The sequence below is a fragment of the Chelonoidis abingdonii genome, chromosome 3, assembly GCF_003597395.2.
Source record: "Chelonoidis abingdonii isolate Lonesome George chromosome 3, CheloAbing_2.0, whole genome shotgun sequence".
Lineage (NCBI taxonomy): Eukaryota > Metazoa > Chordata > Testudines > Testudinidae > Chelonoidis > Chelonoidis abingdonii.
In genome coordinates this window covers 110,573,997-110,591,541 of record NC_133771.1, presented here as the reverse complement: position 1 = coordinate 110,591,541, position 17,545 = coordinate 110,573,997, and the positions used below count along the sequence as shown (strand labels likewise).

The following is a 17,545-nucleotide window of genomic DNA, read 5'->3' as shown; positions in this document are numbered from 1 at the left end:
AAAAAGTTCCCCAGCTGGGATAGAGCTGGCAAAGTAGCTCCTCTAGCAGCCTCTGGAATAGGAAGAGTACTGTGGGAACAGACGGAGCCATGGCCACAGCATACTATGCTCGGACTATGTTCAACTGCACACAACCCCTAAGGGACCTTTTTCAGGCTGGATGTAAGTTAGAGCAGCACTAATGCAGCTCTAATTTGTACCAATGGTCAAAATGGTCCCCAAACAGTACCAGAATATTGGTATTACAAAGTTGAGTATAAAGTATTTAGTTGTCTACCTCAAAGGTGCATTAAAGATTTAGGTTTACATTTTGTGAAAAAATAAAAAATAGATTAACTATTAACTAAATTTTTTTGAAAATACCAATGTCACTTAGTCAATGCGTGCAACCTCCCCATGCTGTGGTTGATTTTTGAATGTGCTTTAAATTTATACAGCTAAACATGCGCCAATAAACTGCTTCCATGAACAGAGGTTACTCAATTGCATATAGGGGTTCGTGTTTTAATGAATCTCAAATTTCAGTTCAGCTTCCTGATGTGAGTAAGAAAGGATGCCGAAAACATTAAAAATCACTCTAAAGATCATGTTACTGAGTTTGGCAAGGACAAATTTCATGTGGATGGTAATATGCTGTTCTGTATTATATACAGCAAGGCTGTATATTATGTTAAAAGGCAGATAATTGTAGGACACATGGAGAGCGCTAAACAATCAATGAAACGAAATGAAAACAAGAGGCTGAAACAGCAGGGAAATCAACAACAGTAAAGAAACACTGACTGGATCATTCTATTAATTTTATTTTATGATAATGTTTGTTGCCACTGGTAGGCTTCAAACTTGCTTAAACATTTTAAATATATCAGTAAAATGTGTTTAACTGATACCTATATATATGGTGGCTAGGAAAACTAAAGTTCAGCTTTTCATTTTAATTCTGGAAAAATGCAGATTGTTATGGGTTTTTACGGGAGAATTTTGGTTTTTGTATCATAGAAAACTGGGATCCTGGCTCATGAGGCAGGTTTTCAAAGGCAATTAACTCCCATTGACTTTTAATGGAATTTAGGCACCTAAGTGAGCTTTTGAAAAATCTACACCTACAGCTAGAAAACTGTTCAGGGCCAAGTTCTAGACTGGGATCAAGTTCTAGACATGTTTGTGATTAGCAGGCTCTGTTCATGTCTTCCTTTAAAAAAACAAAAACAAACAAGGTGAAAATTATTCCTCTCACACCACGAGGTTTCGTTTCTAACTGAGCTTTTTAGATTAACACAACAGCCTATTTCCTAACAGCACACCATATCCTAACTGCCTTCTCATCAATCCCCTGTTTCTTTTTTTAAGGGAAGGAAGCCACGCTGCTGATGCAAAGCTTGAACAAGCTGAGTACTCCAGAAGAGAAGCTGGACATGTTATTTAGGAAGTATGCTGAGATGGTTAGTATAGCATTTGTTGACTTATGTGAGAAAAAAAAATCTATAACTGAAGCGATAAACAAGATGTGCAATGCAGTATGCTCTAACTTTATTCAGTATAAAGTCTTTTATACAAACTGTGTCCCAAAACACTTTTCAGGGTTAAATAATAAATCAAAGCCGAAGAAGAAGAAAAACTAAAGGGCAAGGCCCAAAAGGTATGTTTTCAGAGGAGATCTGGAAAGAGATGGAGAGTTGATGAGGCAGAACATTGGTAGTTTAAATGAAGTATGTACCAAACCTTTTAGTAAAGTGTAGCCTAATTGAAGACATGCATTTTGCCAACCAGCTGTGAGGCTACAGCCATAATAAAGAATTAACATCTACTGCAGTTTAAAAAGGCTGTTCGCCTTATTAAATGTGCATATTTCCTACTATTACTAGTCCTTTTTAAAGAAGACTAAACGTTATTTTTTTATACTATAGGTATAAGCTTATTTACCAAGGACCAGAACAGTTGTTTCAAATTCCTTATATTCTCTCCTCTTCATTTCTCAAGACTTGCCTGCCCTCTCATCACACAAGCAACTTTCACAAGAAGATTCTGAGCACATATTTTAGGTCAGAGTCTTATCTCATATACATCAGACTAGCTTCACTGATTTTAATATAATTTCTGTTCTGGGTGTAACTGATACCAGAATTGGGGCCAATATCACTTGGAACATAGGGAAAGCTAAGTAAAGTATCTTTGACACAAATATACAGGTGGCAGGCCTGTTCCCTAATTACACCTTGTGTAATCATTTACATTGTTTCAGAGTGGCTGTAAAAACACTAGGGGCCTGATTCTCCTTTGCCCTGCTCCATGTATAGTCATTAACATCAGTACAAAGTGGATGGACAACACTACTACTCTGATTTGGTAGAATTTTATACCCATACTTCACATGTGTAAATTACCACACAAGCTCCCAGACAGGAGCCAAATGCCTGATCCTGCAATGAGCTCCCTGCTGGCAGCACCTCTGCACTCCCTCCAATGCAGAGCCCCATTAAAGTCGGTGGGGACTAATTTTCAACAAAAGTAAATTGGGTCCATGTGAATGCAGTGATCATTCTTTGCTGAGCTCATTGTGAGATCAGCATCTAATTAATCCTCTGTGTAATTCTGTTGGTTACATTTGGTCCAGTGTGGGCACCAACAAAATAAGAACAATTAGATAGGTAGATTGATTGATTTAGGAGCAGAATAATAAAAGACCTGATGAAGAACCAAGAAAAATCAGCCATACGAATGTTGTGGACTAAATTTGCCAGAGGGTACTCTAGTCTTCATTCTCTCTTAACGCTGCCTGCTGCAAATACTTTAATGCAACTGTTGTTAAATCTCTTTTCAGATGCACATTTAGAAATATGCTGAAGTACCAAGGTTTGGAAAAGAATCTTCTCCAAAGTTCAGGGGTGTTCTTTTCTGGGAATTGGCTTTAGATCCATCTCTAGAATATTAAGGATAAGGAAAGGTGTGACCGAGATGGGTAGAGATCCATCTAGTTTTGTTTGTGTAACTGAAACAGCAGTTCTGTGAAAACTGGTTTATCATAATACTAAACTGAACAAACAGCAAGGTGGCCTGTGATTTGTTGTGAACCTTAAAATTGTAGGGAGCAGTGATTTCATACACTGGAAACCTGCCTACTAATATCCACTGTGCTTAGGAAAACTAACGTTTGTGAAACACACTCTTAAGAATTCCAGTTACATCACCAGCCAAAAGGCTTGGGTTTTGATGAAACAGAGCAGGTGAAGTTTGTACTTTGTACTAAAAACCAGAAAAAAATAAAAGTTAACAGTGTATCACATTTGACAGCCTGACTTCCTCAAGCAATGATTTTCTCAGTGTATTGGTTCCTGCACTGCTTGCTTCCTTAAACTGATTTTAAAAAAATGAGAAACTGAGCAACACACGGAGATTAGTAGAATCCCTGCTTTCAGAAGTGGGTGTTACTTTGGACACTCCACAGCTACTAAGAATGACTGACATTCCTAACTTTACATTTCCTTTCTTTTGAGAGTAATATTTATGTTTGTGTACATATATATAATTTTTAAACAGGAAATTATACTCTGGTTTTAAGGATCTTTTTAATTTAGGTATCATTTTCTTAATAATAAAATACAGAGCTTTTAAAAACTAGGTTGTAATATTGAGCACACATATGAGTAGTTTAAGAGTAAAAGTAATATGACTTTGATTATTTAAAAGGGGATGGAGGAGGAGTAACTTGGATTAATGAATAGTTGAATAGATAAATCAGTTTCCACTGCTTTAATTGGCCACATATCATGTGGTATTGTTTCTGTGCACAGCAGGGATCAGCAACCTTTGGCCCGTGGCCCGCCAGGGTAAGCCCCCTGGCAGGCCGGGCTGGTTTGTTTACCTGCCGCATCCGCAGGTTCGGCCGATCATGGCTCCCACTGGCTGCGGTTTGCCACTCCAGACCAATGGTGTCTGCTTGAAGCGGCACGGGCCAAAGGATGTGCTGGCTGCTGCTTCCCACAGCACCCATTGGCATACAGCGTCGAACCACGGTCAGCGGGAACTGCGCTCAGCTGAACCTGCAGACGTGGCAGGTAAACAAACCGGCCCAGCCCGCCAGGGGGCTTACCCTGGCATGCCACGTGTCAAAGGTTGCCAATTCCTGGTTCATAGATAGAGTGACTTACATAACTAATCAACAAAGTGTGAAATTCAAGCTTTATGTTCTATTGTAATATTCACACCTGACACCAGCACCGTATTTGGTTGGTTGCATACATCAACCATCGGGGAACATAAATAATACCATGTAATTGCCCAATGCAGTGCAAATTGTGAATTGTCTACTTTATTGTAGAATGGGCTAATGGTAAGAGGATCAGGTGCCTCTCAAGAGCCCTTCAGGGGTCAAGGTTGCTTCAACAGCACCTTGCCTCAGTTTCCCTTATTCCTGGACACCTTAATTAAACTCCACCAGCTCAAAGTCCTTAAACATTTCCCTTTCGGGTCTAATTTTCTTACATAAATAATTATAGGGTTGGAAGAGACCTCAGGAGGTTACCTAATCAAACCCCCTGCTCAAAGCAGGACCAAGTCCCAGATTTTTATGCCAGGTCCCTAAATAGCCCCCTCAAGGATTGAGCTCACAACCCTAGATTTAGCAGGCCAATGCGCAAACCACTAAGCTAATTGTTCTTGGATAAAGCCTTTCCAACCTAAGAATGACATATACTGATATTCCCTTCTACTCCACGGTGCCTACCAGAAAAACAATCAGATCCATCACCATCCTACTCCCCAAGCATACTTTTGACCTCAAAGGGAGACATGCCAGAGGCTCCATGAAGCAGTCTATGGACTGTGCTACTTCTCTTGATGTTGGACTCTTTATCACAGGGATCAACTGCACTGTGAATGGACAAAGAAGTGTAGCATCGAAAGCAGTGCTCCACATGCTGTTCGCTTATCTTGTCACATTCAGGGCTGTAATTCAGACCAGTGAGAGGTTGTGTTGTTGCTTCTCCTGTAACCCTGAGTGCCTTAAAATGCTCTGTATCAGAGGGGTAGCCATGTTAGTTTGGATCTGTAAAAGCAGCAGAGAATCCTGTGGCACCTTATAGATTAACAGACTTTTTGGAGCGTGAGCTTTCGTGGGTGAATACTCACTTCGTCAGACCTGCGTCTGACGAAGTGGGTATTCACCCACAAAAGCTCACGCTCCAAAAAGTCTGTTAGTCTATAAGGTGCCACAGGATTCTCTGCTGCTTAAAATGCTCTGCTGCTGTAGCTCTCCATCTGGACACTTCAACCCTGCATACAAGCATGCACTGAATCTGTGTGTGTTAAGCAGTCCTGGTTCAGCAGCTCTGACTCCAGCAGCCTGCTTGTCACACCACAGCCATGCTCTGGTCTCCACCAGCCTTGCTCACTACTAGCCAAGTGACTCCAACGCTTTTCCCAAATTTCCCCAAAACCATCTGTCCTGAAATGTCCAGCCCTCTCCTGGACCACTCAGAGGAGTACTAAGGTTTCCTGGCCCTTTAAAGAGACAAAAGCACAGCAGTTTGTTGCTTTAACTAATGTTAACAATCACTTCAATTCCAACACAGCACTAAGTTGATTTAGAATAAAAGTAAAACAATTAATTTTATTTAATCAAAAAGAGACAGGGTATAAAGTCAGAAATGATTACAAGCACATAAAAATGAAAAACACTTTGTAGTGACAAAGTCTTAATAAAACTACAGTCTTGGTTCAAGGTAAGACTCTTACCATGCTCCTTCCACCAAGATGGCGGACCACTCCATTAGTCAAGATCTCCCACAAAATCCAAAGGTCTTGGTTCCTTTGTCTTCTTGTGTGACAAAGTAACTTGGGGTCTTTGCCCACCTCTTTTATGCACCAATGAACTTTTGAAATGTATCCTCCTCAAAGTTCAGTGGCTCTGCTGTGAGGAAAGGAGCCATGGAGTCTGATGGAGAAAGTTCCCTGCTGGTTTCTTCCCTGCTCACACTTTCTACAATGCAAAGTTATCTGTTCGTGCAGGCTCCAATATGCCAATGTCTGACCACTTGATTATGATTACCAGTTGTCTGTGATCGTACCTGGATGGAAACATAGGCATTTTCTTTGTCTGGGAAAAAACCTCTTTCCCACTCCCCAGACTTGTCTAGTTCAAATACATTTTAGTAACATCATACAGAGGAAATTCATAACTTCACATGTAAGACGAATACATACATTTTACAGTGATACTAATAACCACTGTATTATTAGCTTTCATATGATACCTCACAAGGCATATTTTGTGTAAATATTATTGCAGCAGCGTGTAGAGTGTGAATACAGGGGTGACTAGGGTCACAAGAACTCAAAACAAACTCAATCCTGGGGCTTCTCTCCTTTTCCCAAAAGAAGATCCAAGCCTTTCTGGTTCTTCCCTGTTTTTGGCAAGCCACACCCAGCCCTACCTGGCTGGATTCATTTGATTCCTGAAATCTCAGACTCTCCTGCAACCTTCTAATTCTCTACAGCTTCACTCTGCCATAGATTCTTCTTTTATAAAGCCCAGGTGACTTCCTCTAGGACAACTGTGCAGTCATAGGTGCACTGGCTCCCCTCCTTCTTAAAGGGGCCAGTCACCCTGTCACAGTAATGAACAGCACCAATCATTATCAAAAGTACTGTCATAATTCTATGATCAAATGAACCACTGAAATGTAGTTGTGGCAAATATTTGAAAGTTCACACCAAATACTTACATCAGCCAGTATAGTACAGTATTATTTTTCAGTTCCCTAAAGGAATTTTTACCACTAAAGAATACACTGCCAGTGACACTCGAAACCCACAGAAAGGCTACATTTTTTATTACCAGGGGCTTTTTCTTCAACAGCTGCTAGGGTATTTAGTAAATTTTTAGGTTGTGTTGCTTTTTGGCAGTGATAAATGAACAAGGTCTGTCTGAAAGACCGGACTACTTCTCACAAAGCCATGGTATAAAATGAGTAATCACTGAGTTACCTCATGATGGGGGGATTATGAGAATTCCCATTGCGTAAGGCTCCAATGATCGCCCCAGTTTTAAACAGCAAAACAGAACAAAAATATTCAAACTTGGATCTGACCCTTTCTGAAGAAGAAAGGGTTGAAACAAGAGGACATCATGCTTACACACACACACACACACACACACATCAGTAGTTTGCTTCTCTTCACTAGATGCTGATATAAATACAAAAGAACTTTCTAAACAGTTATGAAAGAGGAGGACCTTAGTTGAAAACCAAAGAGCTCATTTTCTTTTCCTTCCTTTCAATATACTGCATTTTTATTTTTACCTACATTTTGCCCCTATGTCTTTAGCTGGAAGAATATCGTGCTGAGCAGAAAAAGCTGAAGTATCTACAGAAGAGACAAGCTCAGATTGTCAAAGAGAAGGACCAGCTGCAGAGTGAGCACAGCAGAGCCATCCTTGCCCGCAGCAAACTTGAGAGTCTCTGCCGGGAGCTCCAGAGACACAACAAAACCCTCAAGGTTAGTAAGAAGCCTCTCAAACTACACAGCAGGATATGTGCCCCATATTGTGTGGGCAGGCTCAGAAACATCACTGTGCTGTTCAAACAGCACACTGAAAAGATTATTTACATGTATATATACAATATGCAATTATAGACAGTAGACCTCATTCCTACCTACATTAAGGCCCTTTATATGTGTGATGGGTTGGATCACAGAACCCCCCTTGGCCAACTGATGTGCCAAGACTACTTCTGCCCCTGCTTTCCCTGCCAGCTCGGGACCTCAGCACCCTGTCTTGTGGGCCAGACATGCCAGTCCGCTCCAACACAGACCCAGAGTCTGAACCACATGCCCCAAAGCTGCCGACTTAACTGAAAGGAACTTACAGAAGTGTTCTTGTCTTTAACACTCAGATGCCCAACTCCCAATGGGGTCTAAACCCCAAATAAATCTGTTTTACCCCGTATAAAGCATTTTACCCTGTAAGGAGGCTCAGCTGGGCCTATAAAACCCAGGAGCTGAAAGGAGAAGGGGCAGATTGGAAAAGGTAGACACTTCTGGGAGAAAGGGAGGAGTGAGTGAGACTGCGGATACTCCCCAGGGAGAGATAGGAGGCTTTGGAGAACGGATAAGCCTAGGAAGAAATAGGAATAGTGGGAAGCAACCCAGAGATAGAACAGTGAGGACGGAGAGAGGAAGCCCAGACTGCTGAGCTGAGGGCCCCTGGGCTGGAACCTGGAGAAGAGGGTGGGCCGAGGTTCCCCTACCAGTCATAGGGCAAGTAACACTGAGGCAATGAGTGGGAAGACTGCCTAGGACTATTAAGGAGCTAAACCTCCCCCAGAAGGGGAAAACAGGGACAGTGACACAAGAGGAGGGCCAAGCCCCAAAGAGGACATTGCAGTTCCTGAGGTGGTGAGAGGGGCTGCCAGTGGATAGGAGACACAGAGTGACGGTGTGAAAACCACAGACAGGGGACGTTGCCCTTGAGCTAATCCCCAGAGTACCACTCACCAGTCTTGCAGTGAGTGGTGTGCCCCAGGACAGAGATGTGTTCTCTTTAAGACACGCTTTAATGCACTGACAGGTATAGCCATTGACAGGGCCATTCAGGCTTTTTTGCCACCCCAAGCAGTGAAGGAAAAAAAAAAAGCCGTGATCAGCGGCACTTCGGTGGTGGCTCAACTGTGCCGCTTCATTCCTCTGTGGCAATTCAGTGGTGGGTTGAGCCAATCCTTCCCCTTGGCCACCCCAAGCATCTGCTTCATTCGCTGGTGCCTGGAGCCGGCCCTGGCAATTGAGGTATATGCTCAGATAAGATATATTACACATGATGCCACTTAGTGACTGAACAGCATAATACAGTTTAGTATTTCTCTACACTTTCTGCCATGACATCAGTGCTATTGTTATTCAGGCTAGCTAGATCAAAGCTAGCTCAGCTATTTCTACATGTGCTGCAGTCACACCTCTGACTGCAATGCAGACGTACCCTTAGACTCAGTATGTTTTATATATTACATATGTGTTTCCATAATAAAATAAGCACTCGTGATTTGCTGCAGGAGACTCACAAGGAGCTATTGGGTATTTTGATATAATTTGGGTGCTGGGGTATTTTGCAATGACCAGTGAGGATGAACCAAGCCAAAAAGTCAGTCTGATTTGCCTTGAGGATGAGACAGATGTTGACCTAGTCTGCAAAAAGTGTCTCAAATTACAGTATCAGTGTGAGAGAGAAATTTTAAGGTGTGTCAATGGGCTCTGGGCTTGGCTACATTGGCACTTTACAGCGCTGCAACTTTCGCGCTCAGGGGTGTGAAAAAACACCCCCCTGAGCGCTGCAAGATGCAGCGCTGTAAAGTGTCAGTGTAATCAGGGCGGCAGCGCTGGGAACGCGGCTCCCAGCTCTGCACTCTACACCCGTAAGGGATGTGGTTTACAAGCAGCGCTGGGAGAGCTCTCTCCCAGTGCTGCGGCTCTGACTACACTCACACTTCAAAGCGCTGCCATGGCAGCGCTCCCATAGAGCTGCCGCGGCAGCGCTTTGAAATTTCTAATGTAGCCAAGCCCTCAGATTCAAAGTGTGTCTGTAACTTCTTTGGTATATTAGGTGGTCATGGATTCACAGGGTCTGGTCTATGCTCCAGCATATAACCAGTCCCTTGGGAGTGACCCCTTTAGTGTGCTGGTCCCAGGGCCGGTGCAAGGATGTTTCGCGCCCTAGGCAAAACTTCCACCTTGCGCCCTCTCCCCGCACCCCTGTCCTGAGGCACCCGCCCCCCCCGTGGCAGCTCCTCCCTCTGCTCTGAGTTGCCCCCCTTGCGGCAGCTCCTCACCCCCATCCTTCGCCCTGAGGCACCCCCCCCGCCCCAGCTCACCCCTACTTCATGCACAAGCATGAGCACCCTGAGCACACCATCGCTGCTTCACTTCTCCCACCTCCCAGGCTTGCAGCGCCTACGCTGATTGGCGCCGCAAGCCTGGGAGGCGGGAGAAGTGAAGCAGCTCACCCCTACCCCACCTCCTCCCCAAGCACGCCATGGCTGCTTCACTTCTCCCACCTCCCAGGCTTGCGGCACCAATCAGCTTAGGCACCGCAAGCCTGGGAGGCAGGAGAAGTGAAGCCACCACGGCGTGCTCGGGGTGGAGGCGGGGCAGGGGTGAGCTGGGGCAGGGTGTTCCCCTGCATGCCGCCTCCCCCCGCTTACTTGCTGCAGGCAGCCCTCCCTGCGCTCCCCTGCCCCAGCTCACTCCACCTAAATGCTGACGGCAACCAGGGCAGCCGAAGATCCGGCCGCCACGGTCACTGCAGAAGAAAATGGTGCCCCCCAAATGCCAGTGGCCTAGGCAACCGCCTAGGTCACCTAAATGGTTGCACTGGCCCTGTCTGGTCCCCAAGGATCCACACAGGTCCATAGGAGCAGACCCGTGCCTCCAGGACTCCTACACTGGGCCTTCAGGCACCAGCAATCCATGGCTCCCTGCAGCAAGTCTAGCAACTTTGTGCAACTTTGTGTGTAGAGCAGACCTAATAATATGATGAGAGTAGATATGGGACTGGTTGCATTGTTGAATATCATAAATGACATCGCAGTAGTCAGATACTTATTGATCTCACTATGACAAGGGTAACATAGTTTGCTCCCTATTTTTGCATGGGACACAAGTAGTTCATAAGGCCTTTCACCCTTAAACCTAGCAAGACTGTCTCCAATATCTGTCATCTTTTAAACAACTTTACTTTGGAACTGGGTAACCAGCCAGACAAACTTTTGGCTATTATTATAAAGCCAAATTCTGTCTGGCTTCCATTGGCTTCAGTACTTGCCATGTGAGCACACAAAACACAATTAAGTTGTCCATTTGAATCACCCACAGCAAGAAGTGAAGGTAAGCCTGTCCCCTAAAGGGGATAAAAGTTTTTTAGATGCTATAACCTTTCTGTAAAACACAGAAGCACTAAGCCTACTCCAGCCTTGTGCTGACATCACAAGCAAGCAAAATAAAATAAGCCAGTAGGAAAAAATATCAGTGTTTGCAAAATGGATAAGAATTAAATTCATAATGAAGACAGTCAGTTGCCAACTTTCACAAATTTAACACGCTCCTTGTAGCATGTAGTGGGGTTTTTTAAAGGCCCACCTTCTGGAGTCATGTGATTACATGAAAAAAAAATTAAAAGCTACGTTTCTAGTCGTTAGGGTTTAAGAGAGAGAGAGAGAGAGGCTAAAAAAACAGAAAATAAATAAAAAGAATCCAAAGTGAATTTTTTTTTAATCTCATGGTTTTAAGTCAATTTAATTATTTGGGGAGGTAAGGAAGCCTGGCACATAATTTTTGAACACTTGGGGTAGGCAAATCTGCTTATATTATAAACTATGGGGAAAATAAACTATAGAAAGCAGCTGATAGTGTCACTTAAGTTACAGAGCGCAAAACTTACCTCTCCTATCCACATTATGAATCTCCTCTCACTTGCCATGTGGCATAGTATATGCACATATGTTATGTGAGTATCATGTGTATAGTCTGCATTCATTCCGTATGTGGAGTTCCCACTGACATGCACTGAAGTGTTACAGAATATATAATATAGGATTGTGCTACAAATAAGAAATACACAACAGAAAGGAGAGCTCTGCCTTGTTTTTTTGGGGGGAGGGGGGTTGGTTTTTTTTGGATGGGGGTAGTTAATATCAGAAACCTCAAATCTTTAGGCATTTACAAACTAACCATGCAAACGATTTCCCTGCAACTACATTTGACAGCAGAAAACAGATTTTTAATTCTCCCTCAAGAAAAGCAAAATAGATGTTCCTAAAAATAACAGAATTTATTCTCATTGTTATACTATATATCCCATTGTCTTTTTCAGAATATCCCCAGTGACACATTTCTCTGTGTTGTGTTATTGAGCTGAAAATTAGCTGAGAGTTTGGTGGCTGTTTAATGACATACATATCTCATGTCCCTTGTGCTTCTTGCTCATGGACAGTTAAGAGTAAAAGACCAGCCAGTCACCAGTTCTAAGTCTGGGAGTCAGATTGTATTGCCTCAGAATCATGGGATCATCGCCCTAATCAGGAAGTAGTAAACTGAGATGTTGACCCTGGTCTGATTTCACTTGCACTCATTCACTCAGGTGTGACTTCAGTGGAATTACAGCATTCTTGACTTACACCTGTGCAAGATCAAAATAAACCCGGATAATCTTAATTCTATGAGGTCTTTTATTAATAAAATAATCACTTGTTAAAATGATTAAACCTACACATAAGGTAGCGTTGCCCCTTTTTGACCCGAGTGCCTAGTCAAAGTTCAGGGTTATGTGGGAGTTTGAGGTGGAAGGAGAAATTGGTGGCAGCCAGGTATTTCTTTGATGCAGTCTTGTTTATTTACAAGGAATGCACAGAGTCCCGTGTCTTGGAACACAGAAGGAACCAAGAACAAAAGGGAGCAGTTTCTTAGCTTATCAGTGCCCCCAGACCGCTTTAGGCAACACCAGACCTAAAAAGTCTCTAGCTTTTCCCACTCCAGCATCATACCACTGTGCCTACAGGCTCCTGCTTGGCTTTTCTTGCCACTTTTCCTCTGCCTCTCTCTCTGTTCTTCTTTTTGACCTCAGCACTATCTGAATGTTCTCTCACACCTTCCCCAAAACAATACACAGCCCAAAAGCTCCTGAGGGGGTTCACACACTCCTGTTGTCTTAGGTGAGGCTTATGTTTATAGTTATGTTAATAGAAGGGTAAGTTAACACCTATCAACCTCAATGGCATTTTAACCCAACACATAACAAGATTTCACCCACTTCATAACAGTATCTTCTTTCTGATGTTATGAGATTTTATTAAATTTATTATTTCACTTTTAACATTGAAACATAGGAAGGCTGTATCAGTATCATATTGGCATATGAGGTATGGATATGCCTCTGATATGGGAATTAAGAAAAGAGAGCAAGGTAGAGGAGAGAGTAGAACTGGATCAAGGGCATATCTTAAGAATGAATTTTAGTCTCTGGAAGCTCATCCACCTGTAAGCATAGAGGAAATGCAGCATATTTATTTGTGTTAAAACTCCAAAGCATAATTTACAACTGTTAGAGAAGTGAGTGTAGATTTCACTAATTAATGAAGAAATTATGATTTGCATGTTCTAACTGCTTCAAACATGCTGAAAAGAAATCCTTCAGGAAGAGATTCTGCTCTGTGACAGCAGCGTGAATCCAGAGCATTGGTTTGTGGAGCTACTCCAGCTTTAACGGCTGTAAACAAGAGCAGAATCTGGCTCTTAATCCTCAGTATTATGGAGAAAACTTAAATGATCTTGCTGTACAGAAACAAGCCTGAGACACCAAGAACAACAGGCAATAGAGGAAATGCCTGCGGAATGCTCACAGATTAATAGGGATAGGCATGACCGGAGATTTTGGATGTGCTTGAGGTGAACAATTACACAGTAATGCAAATTGAGAAGCTTACTTTGAGCCGGGTCTTGGCTGCCCCAATGTGTCTTCCCCCTTCCGTGTTACCCTGCTCAGGGGCCAGCACAATTGGAGTGGAGAGAAGAAACATTTTGAAGCTTGATCTATAGAGGCATTGCCTCTCCACTGGCCCAGTTCAGGTCCAGTACATGCCATTCCCTTTCCTATGGTGCTAAAGCTACTGCTTCCTGGTACACTCTGGGCAGGACCGGCTCTAGGCACCAGGAAAGCAAGCACATGCTTGGGGCAGCACAATTTCAGGAGTGGCATTCTGCTCCCGAATTTTGGGGGGGGGGGGGGGGAAGGCTGCTTGAACAGTTCCACTCTCAGAGCTTGGGGTGGCAAAAAACCTAGAGCCAGCCCTGACTCTGGGGAGGAATTCTTGACAGGTCAGTCAGTGTTCCTCCTACAATAGTGTCTAGAGGCCTTTGAGATCAGAACCCCTTTATGCTACCTATTGTACTTAAACATAGCAAGAGACTTCTTGAAAGAGTTTACAGCCTAGACAAGCAAAGGAAGTATTATTATCATACCCATTTTACAGATGGGAAAACTAATCATAGAATACCAGGGTTGGAAGGGACTTCAGGAGGTCATCTAGGCTAATCCCCAGACAGATTTTTGCCCCAGATCCCTAAATGGCCTCTTTAAGGATTGAGCTTGTAACTCTGTGTTTAGCAGGCCAATGCTCAAACCACTGAGCTATCTCCCCCTGAGATTCACACAGACATTAAATTATTCACTGAAGAAACCAGTATCAGCCAGGCATTGCATGCAATTTTCCTAAGACCAGTTCAGTGTCTTAACTACAAGACCAGCTTTTCTTTCAGCTAGATGCAGCCTCGTTTCAAAATACTTGAAACTCAAACGGTGACAATATCTGGTATCTAAAATCATAATATGAGACATTCTGATTGGACCAGCTACTCTGCACTTCCAGTGCTGTACAGCTGCTTGTGAAGTGTTCCAAAACCCCCACAAGGCAGTCAGTAGCTCAAAGCCATTGTCTGGCCTTTTGCTTGGGGCAGAGAAGGAGATCATATTGAACAGTGCACCCCACACCGAAATTGCATGATGATTCTAGCAAACCTTAACCAGCAATTCTTTTGTTATGCTTCAAGAAATTATTCTTCCTTCCAAGGTAAATAATTAAGTGAGACCCAAAGTGTTATCATTGCATATGTTTTAATATTTGCACAATTGCTACTTTCTGGCTGGTTTATGTCACCTTGCTACAAAATGGTTCATTGTAACTCATCTCCAAGACGTGGCAATGTTTTGCTTTATATTCATTTAGATATATTTATTACTTTACTGAGCTCTGAATAACAATAATGATATTTTACTAGTGCACTTTTGCTCTACTGAAAGAATGACATGTCTATGAAGGCTACACTTAAGGACCAGGCCCTGTGCTAGGAGTCTAAAAGATGTGTTCAATTGCCAGCCTTATCACTGGCTTCCTGAGTGAGCTGGACAGGTCACTTTCTCTCTCTGTGGCTCAGTTCTCCACCTGTGAAACAGAGATTATCATATTACTTTCCTCCCACTCTTTGTCTTATCTGTTTTGATTGGAAGCTCGTCCTGGTAGGGACTTTGTGTGTTTGTGTGTGTACGTGTAGTGCCTAGTTCAACGGGGCCCCAATCTCAGTTGTGGCCTCTGGGCACTACTATTATTACAAACAGTAATGCTATCCCAAATCTCCCTCCTCCAGAAACTGCATAACTCTATGATCTCCACCCATGTCCGTCCACCACAAGGAAAAGTGACCTCCAATAGGAGCAGTAGCTGTTCTTCAGCAGATCTTTGTGATGTGTGCCTTGTAGAAAGTGTGGTATTTTACGCACCCACTGTGCACTCGTTTTTTTCAAGAACAGGAGATAAATCTACACCTCTGAGGACACATCTATAATATAAATGATCATATGCCAGAGTCAGCTACAGCTGTATTCACACATGGTTATAATAAACTATCCTTGTCCAGTGTAATCAGAGATTTCATATAAATAACTACGCTAGCTGAACTATGCTATGTGATCGTAAAGTACGCCACTATGCAATTTGTAGATTGGTTTCTTAATGGGGTTGCAACACGTTAGGGGTGGCTACCAACAATGTTACAACAAGATTACACACACTTAGAAGCAAATAACTAGGAAATAAAAAAAAAATTGTAGTCCCAATGCTAGACATCTGATACATTCACTTACACATAAAAAGATCCTAACTAGAGTTTCACTGATAAGTGGGGAACAAATCCGGCAATCCTTACTCAGGCAACACTCCCATTATTTTGCTCTGTGTTGGCAAATAAACTTCTGTATCTGTACAATACACAGCCTGGTATAGCTGTCTGATTTACTAGTTGATGAAGCAGAAGAGGCTGGGTTGTGAGAGAGAAACACCTTAAATCCAGGTATTGGTGCTGAATGAAGACCAAACATTTTTGTTTGTGGCCAAAACTTTTCAGTTTTGGGGGTTTCAACTAAAAGCAGAAACTTTCCACAGAAAGCAAACACCTTCCAACAAACACGGTCATTTTGTCAAAAACCCAATTTTCCATCAGAAAACAGTTTGGATGCAACATTTTTGACCAGATATCTTTTTTCATAGCAAAGGTAATGCTGAAATATTGGGAATCAGTATATTTATATTTTGTATCAACATTCTCGAACCCAAGCTGCTCTGGTTTGAGAGTTCCCTTTAACTCAATCTGTATAAACAAAAGTCCTTGTTTTCCTTCTTTCTTTCAAGGCTACTCTCTAATCCAATCTATGTATTTATAGTCACACTCATTACCTGGGTTTATGAAAGAAAGACATAGCTCTAAAGAGAACTGCAAACATTATAACTTTCAGATGAATCCCATCTTTTTTTTTTTTTTTAAAGCTAGCTGTTGTGTTACCCATTTAAATTATCACGTTCTCCACCTTTTTAACAGGAGGAAACTCTTCAACGGGCACGGGAGGAAGACGAGAAGAGAAAAGAGATCACTAATCATTTCCAGGGCACACTGAGTGATATCCAGACTCAGATTGAGCAGCAAAGTGAAAGGAACATGAAACTATGCCAGGAGAACACAGAGCTGGCCGAGAAACTGAAAAACATCATTGATCAGTATGAACTCAGAGAGGAGGTGAGACTACTAAGGCATGCAGCCTCCTTGAGGTAGGGAGAGACAGGTTTTGAAGTGCATGAGGATTAGATTTATTGACACCACCTCATCTCAATTTGCTATCATTTTTGTTCTTCATGAGGCTTTTCTGCGATGTGCAACATGGATAACATTGTCAAGGTTTAATAGCACATTGCAGTTTAATCCAGACTGTATCAGAAGCAACTTAGTGCTTCAACCCTTCTCAGGCAGCTGCAGATTAATAACAAATGTAAACCAGGGACTCTTGACATCTGAACAGACTCTAGTGTGCAGACATGACTTTCACTATAAAATCTGCAGTAAAAAATATATAGAGATAGCATATTATCCCTTCAGTAAATATTAGCTATTGAGAAAATTTCAACAAAGCTCCTACATTTTCAAACTATGCTGATTTTTTTCCCCATCTTTTGTAAATATCTCAACTCATTACTTTTTGGGACTCTTATTGTTAATTAATATGTTCATTGTGGTTCTCAGTCCAAATATACACACTAAAAACAGAAAGAAAAGTGACAAAAGTACTGTGTACGTCCAGTCTCAATTGCTGACCCACTTTGAACTGAGCACATCCATCTAATTATTTAAAAACCTTATTGTATCAGCATGAGACCATCCCCTCTCATCCCCTCTCAAATGAACTATACATGCATTTGAATGGTTTTTATCAAAATAAAAGGAAATTTTATCTAAATGTGGCATTTATAGACCCATCTCATAAGAGATTAAGAATTCAGAATTTTTTCCCAACTCAAATCGGAACAAAAAAACAAAAAAATTTTAATAATGTTAATGAACTAACAATCTGAAACATTTTTTGGATCATGTCAATTCATAATTTCAAAATGTTTTGTTCTGATTTAAACTTTTTATTTTTTAGACTAAATTAACTAAAAGTTTGAAATGTAAAGTCCTT

General features: G+C 42.2%; 1 protein-coding gene across 1 annotated transcript in view; it reads left to right on the top strand.

Annotated features, from left to right (window-relative positions):
- The window catches only part of TXLNB (taxilin beta), a 45,980-nt gene that overhangs the window by 9,267 nt on the left and 19,168 nt on the right, over positions 1–17,545 (top strand). Inside the window, exons 3-5 of the mRNA XM_032769230.2 lie at positions 1,351–1,442; positions 7,327–7,497; positions 16,414–16,608. Coding sequence (XP_032625121.1) covers positions 1,351–1,442; positions 7,327–7,497; positions 16,414–16,608 — 458 coding nt within the window. The remainder of the gene's footprint in view (positions 1–1,350; positions 1,443–7,326; positions 7,498–16,413; positions 16,609–17,545) is intronic.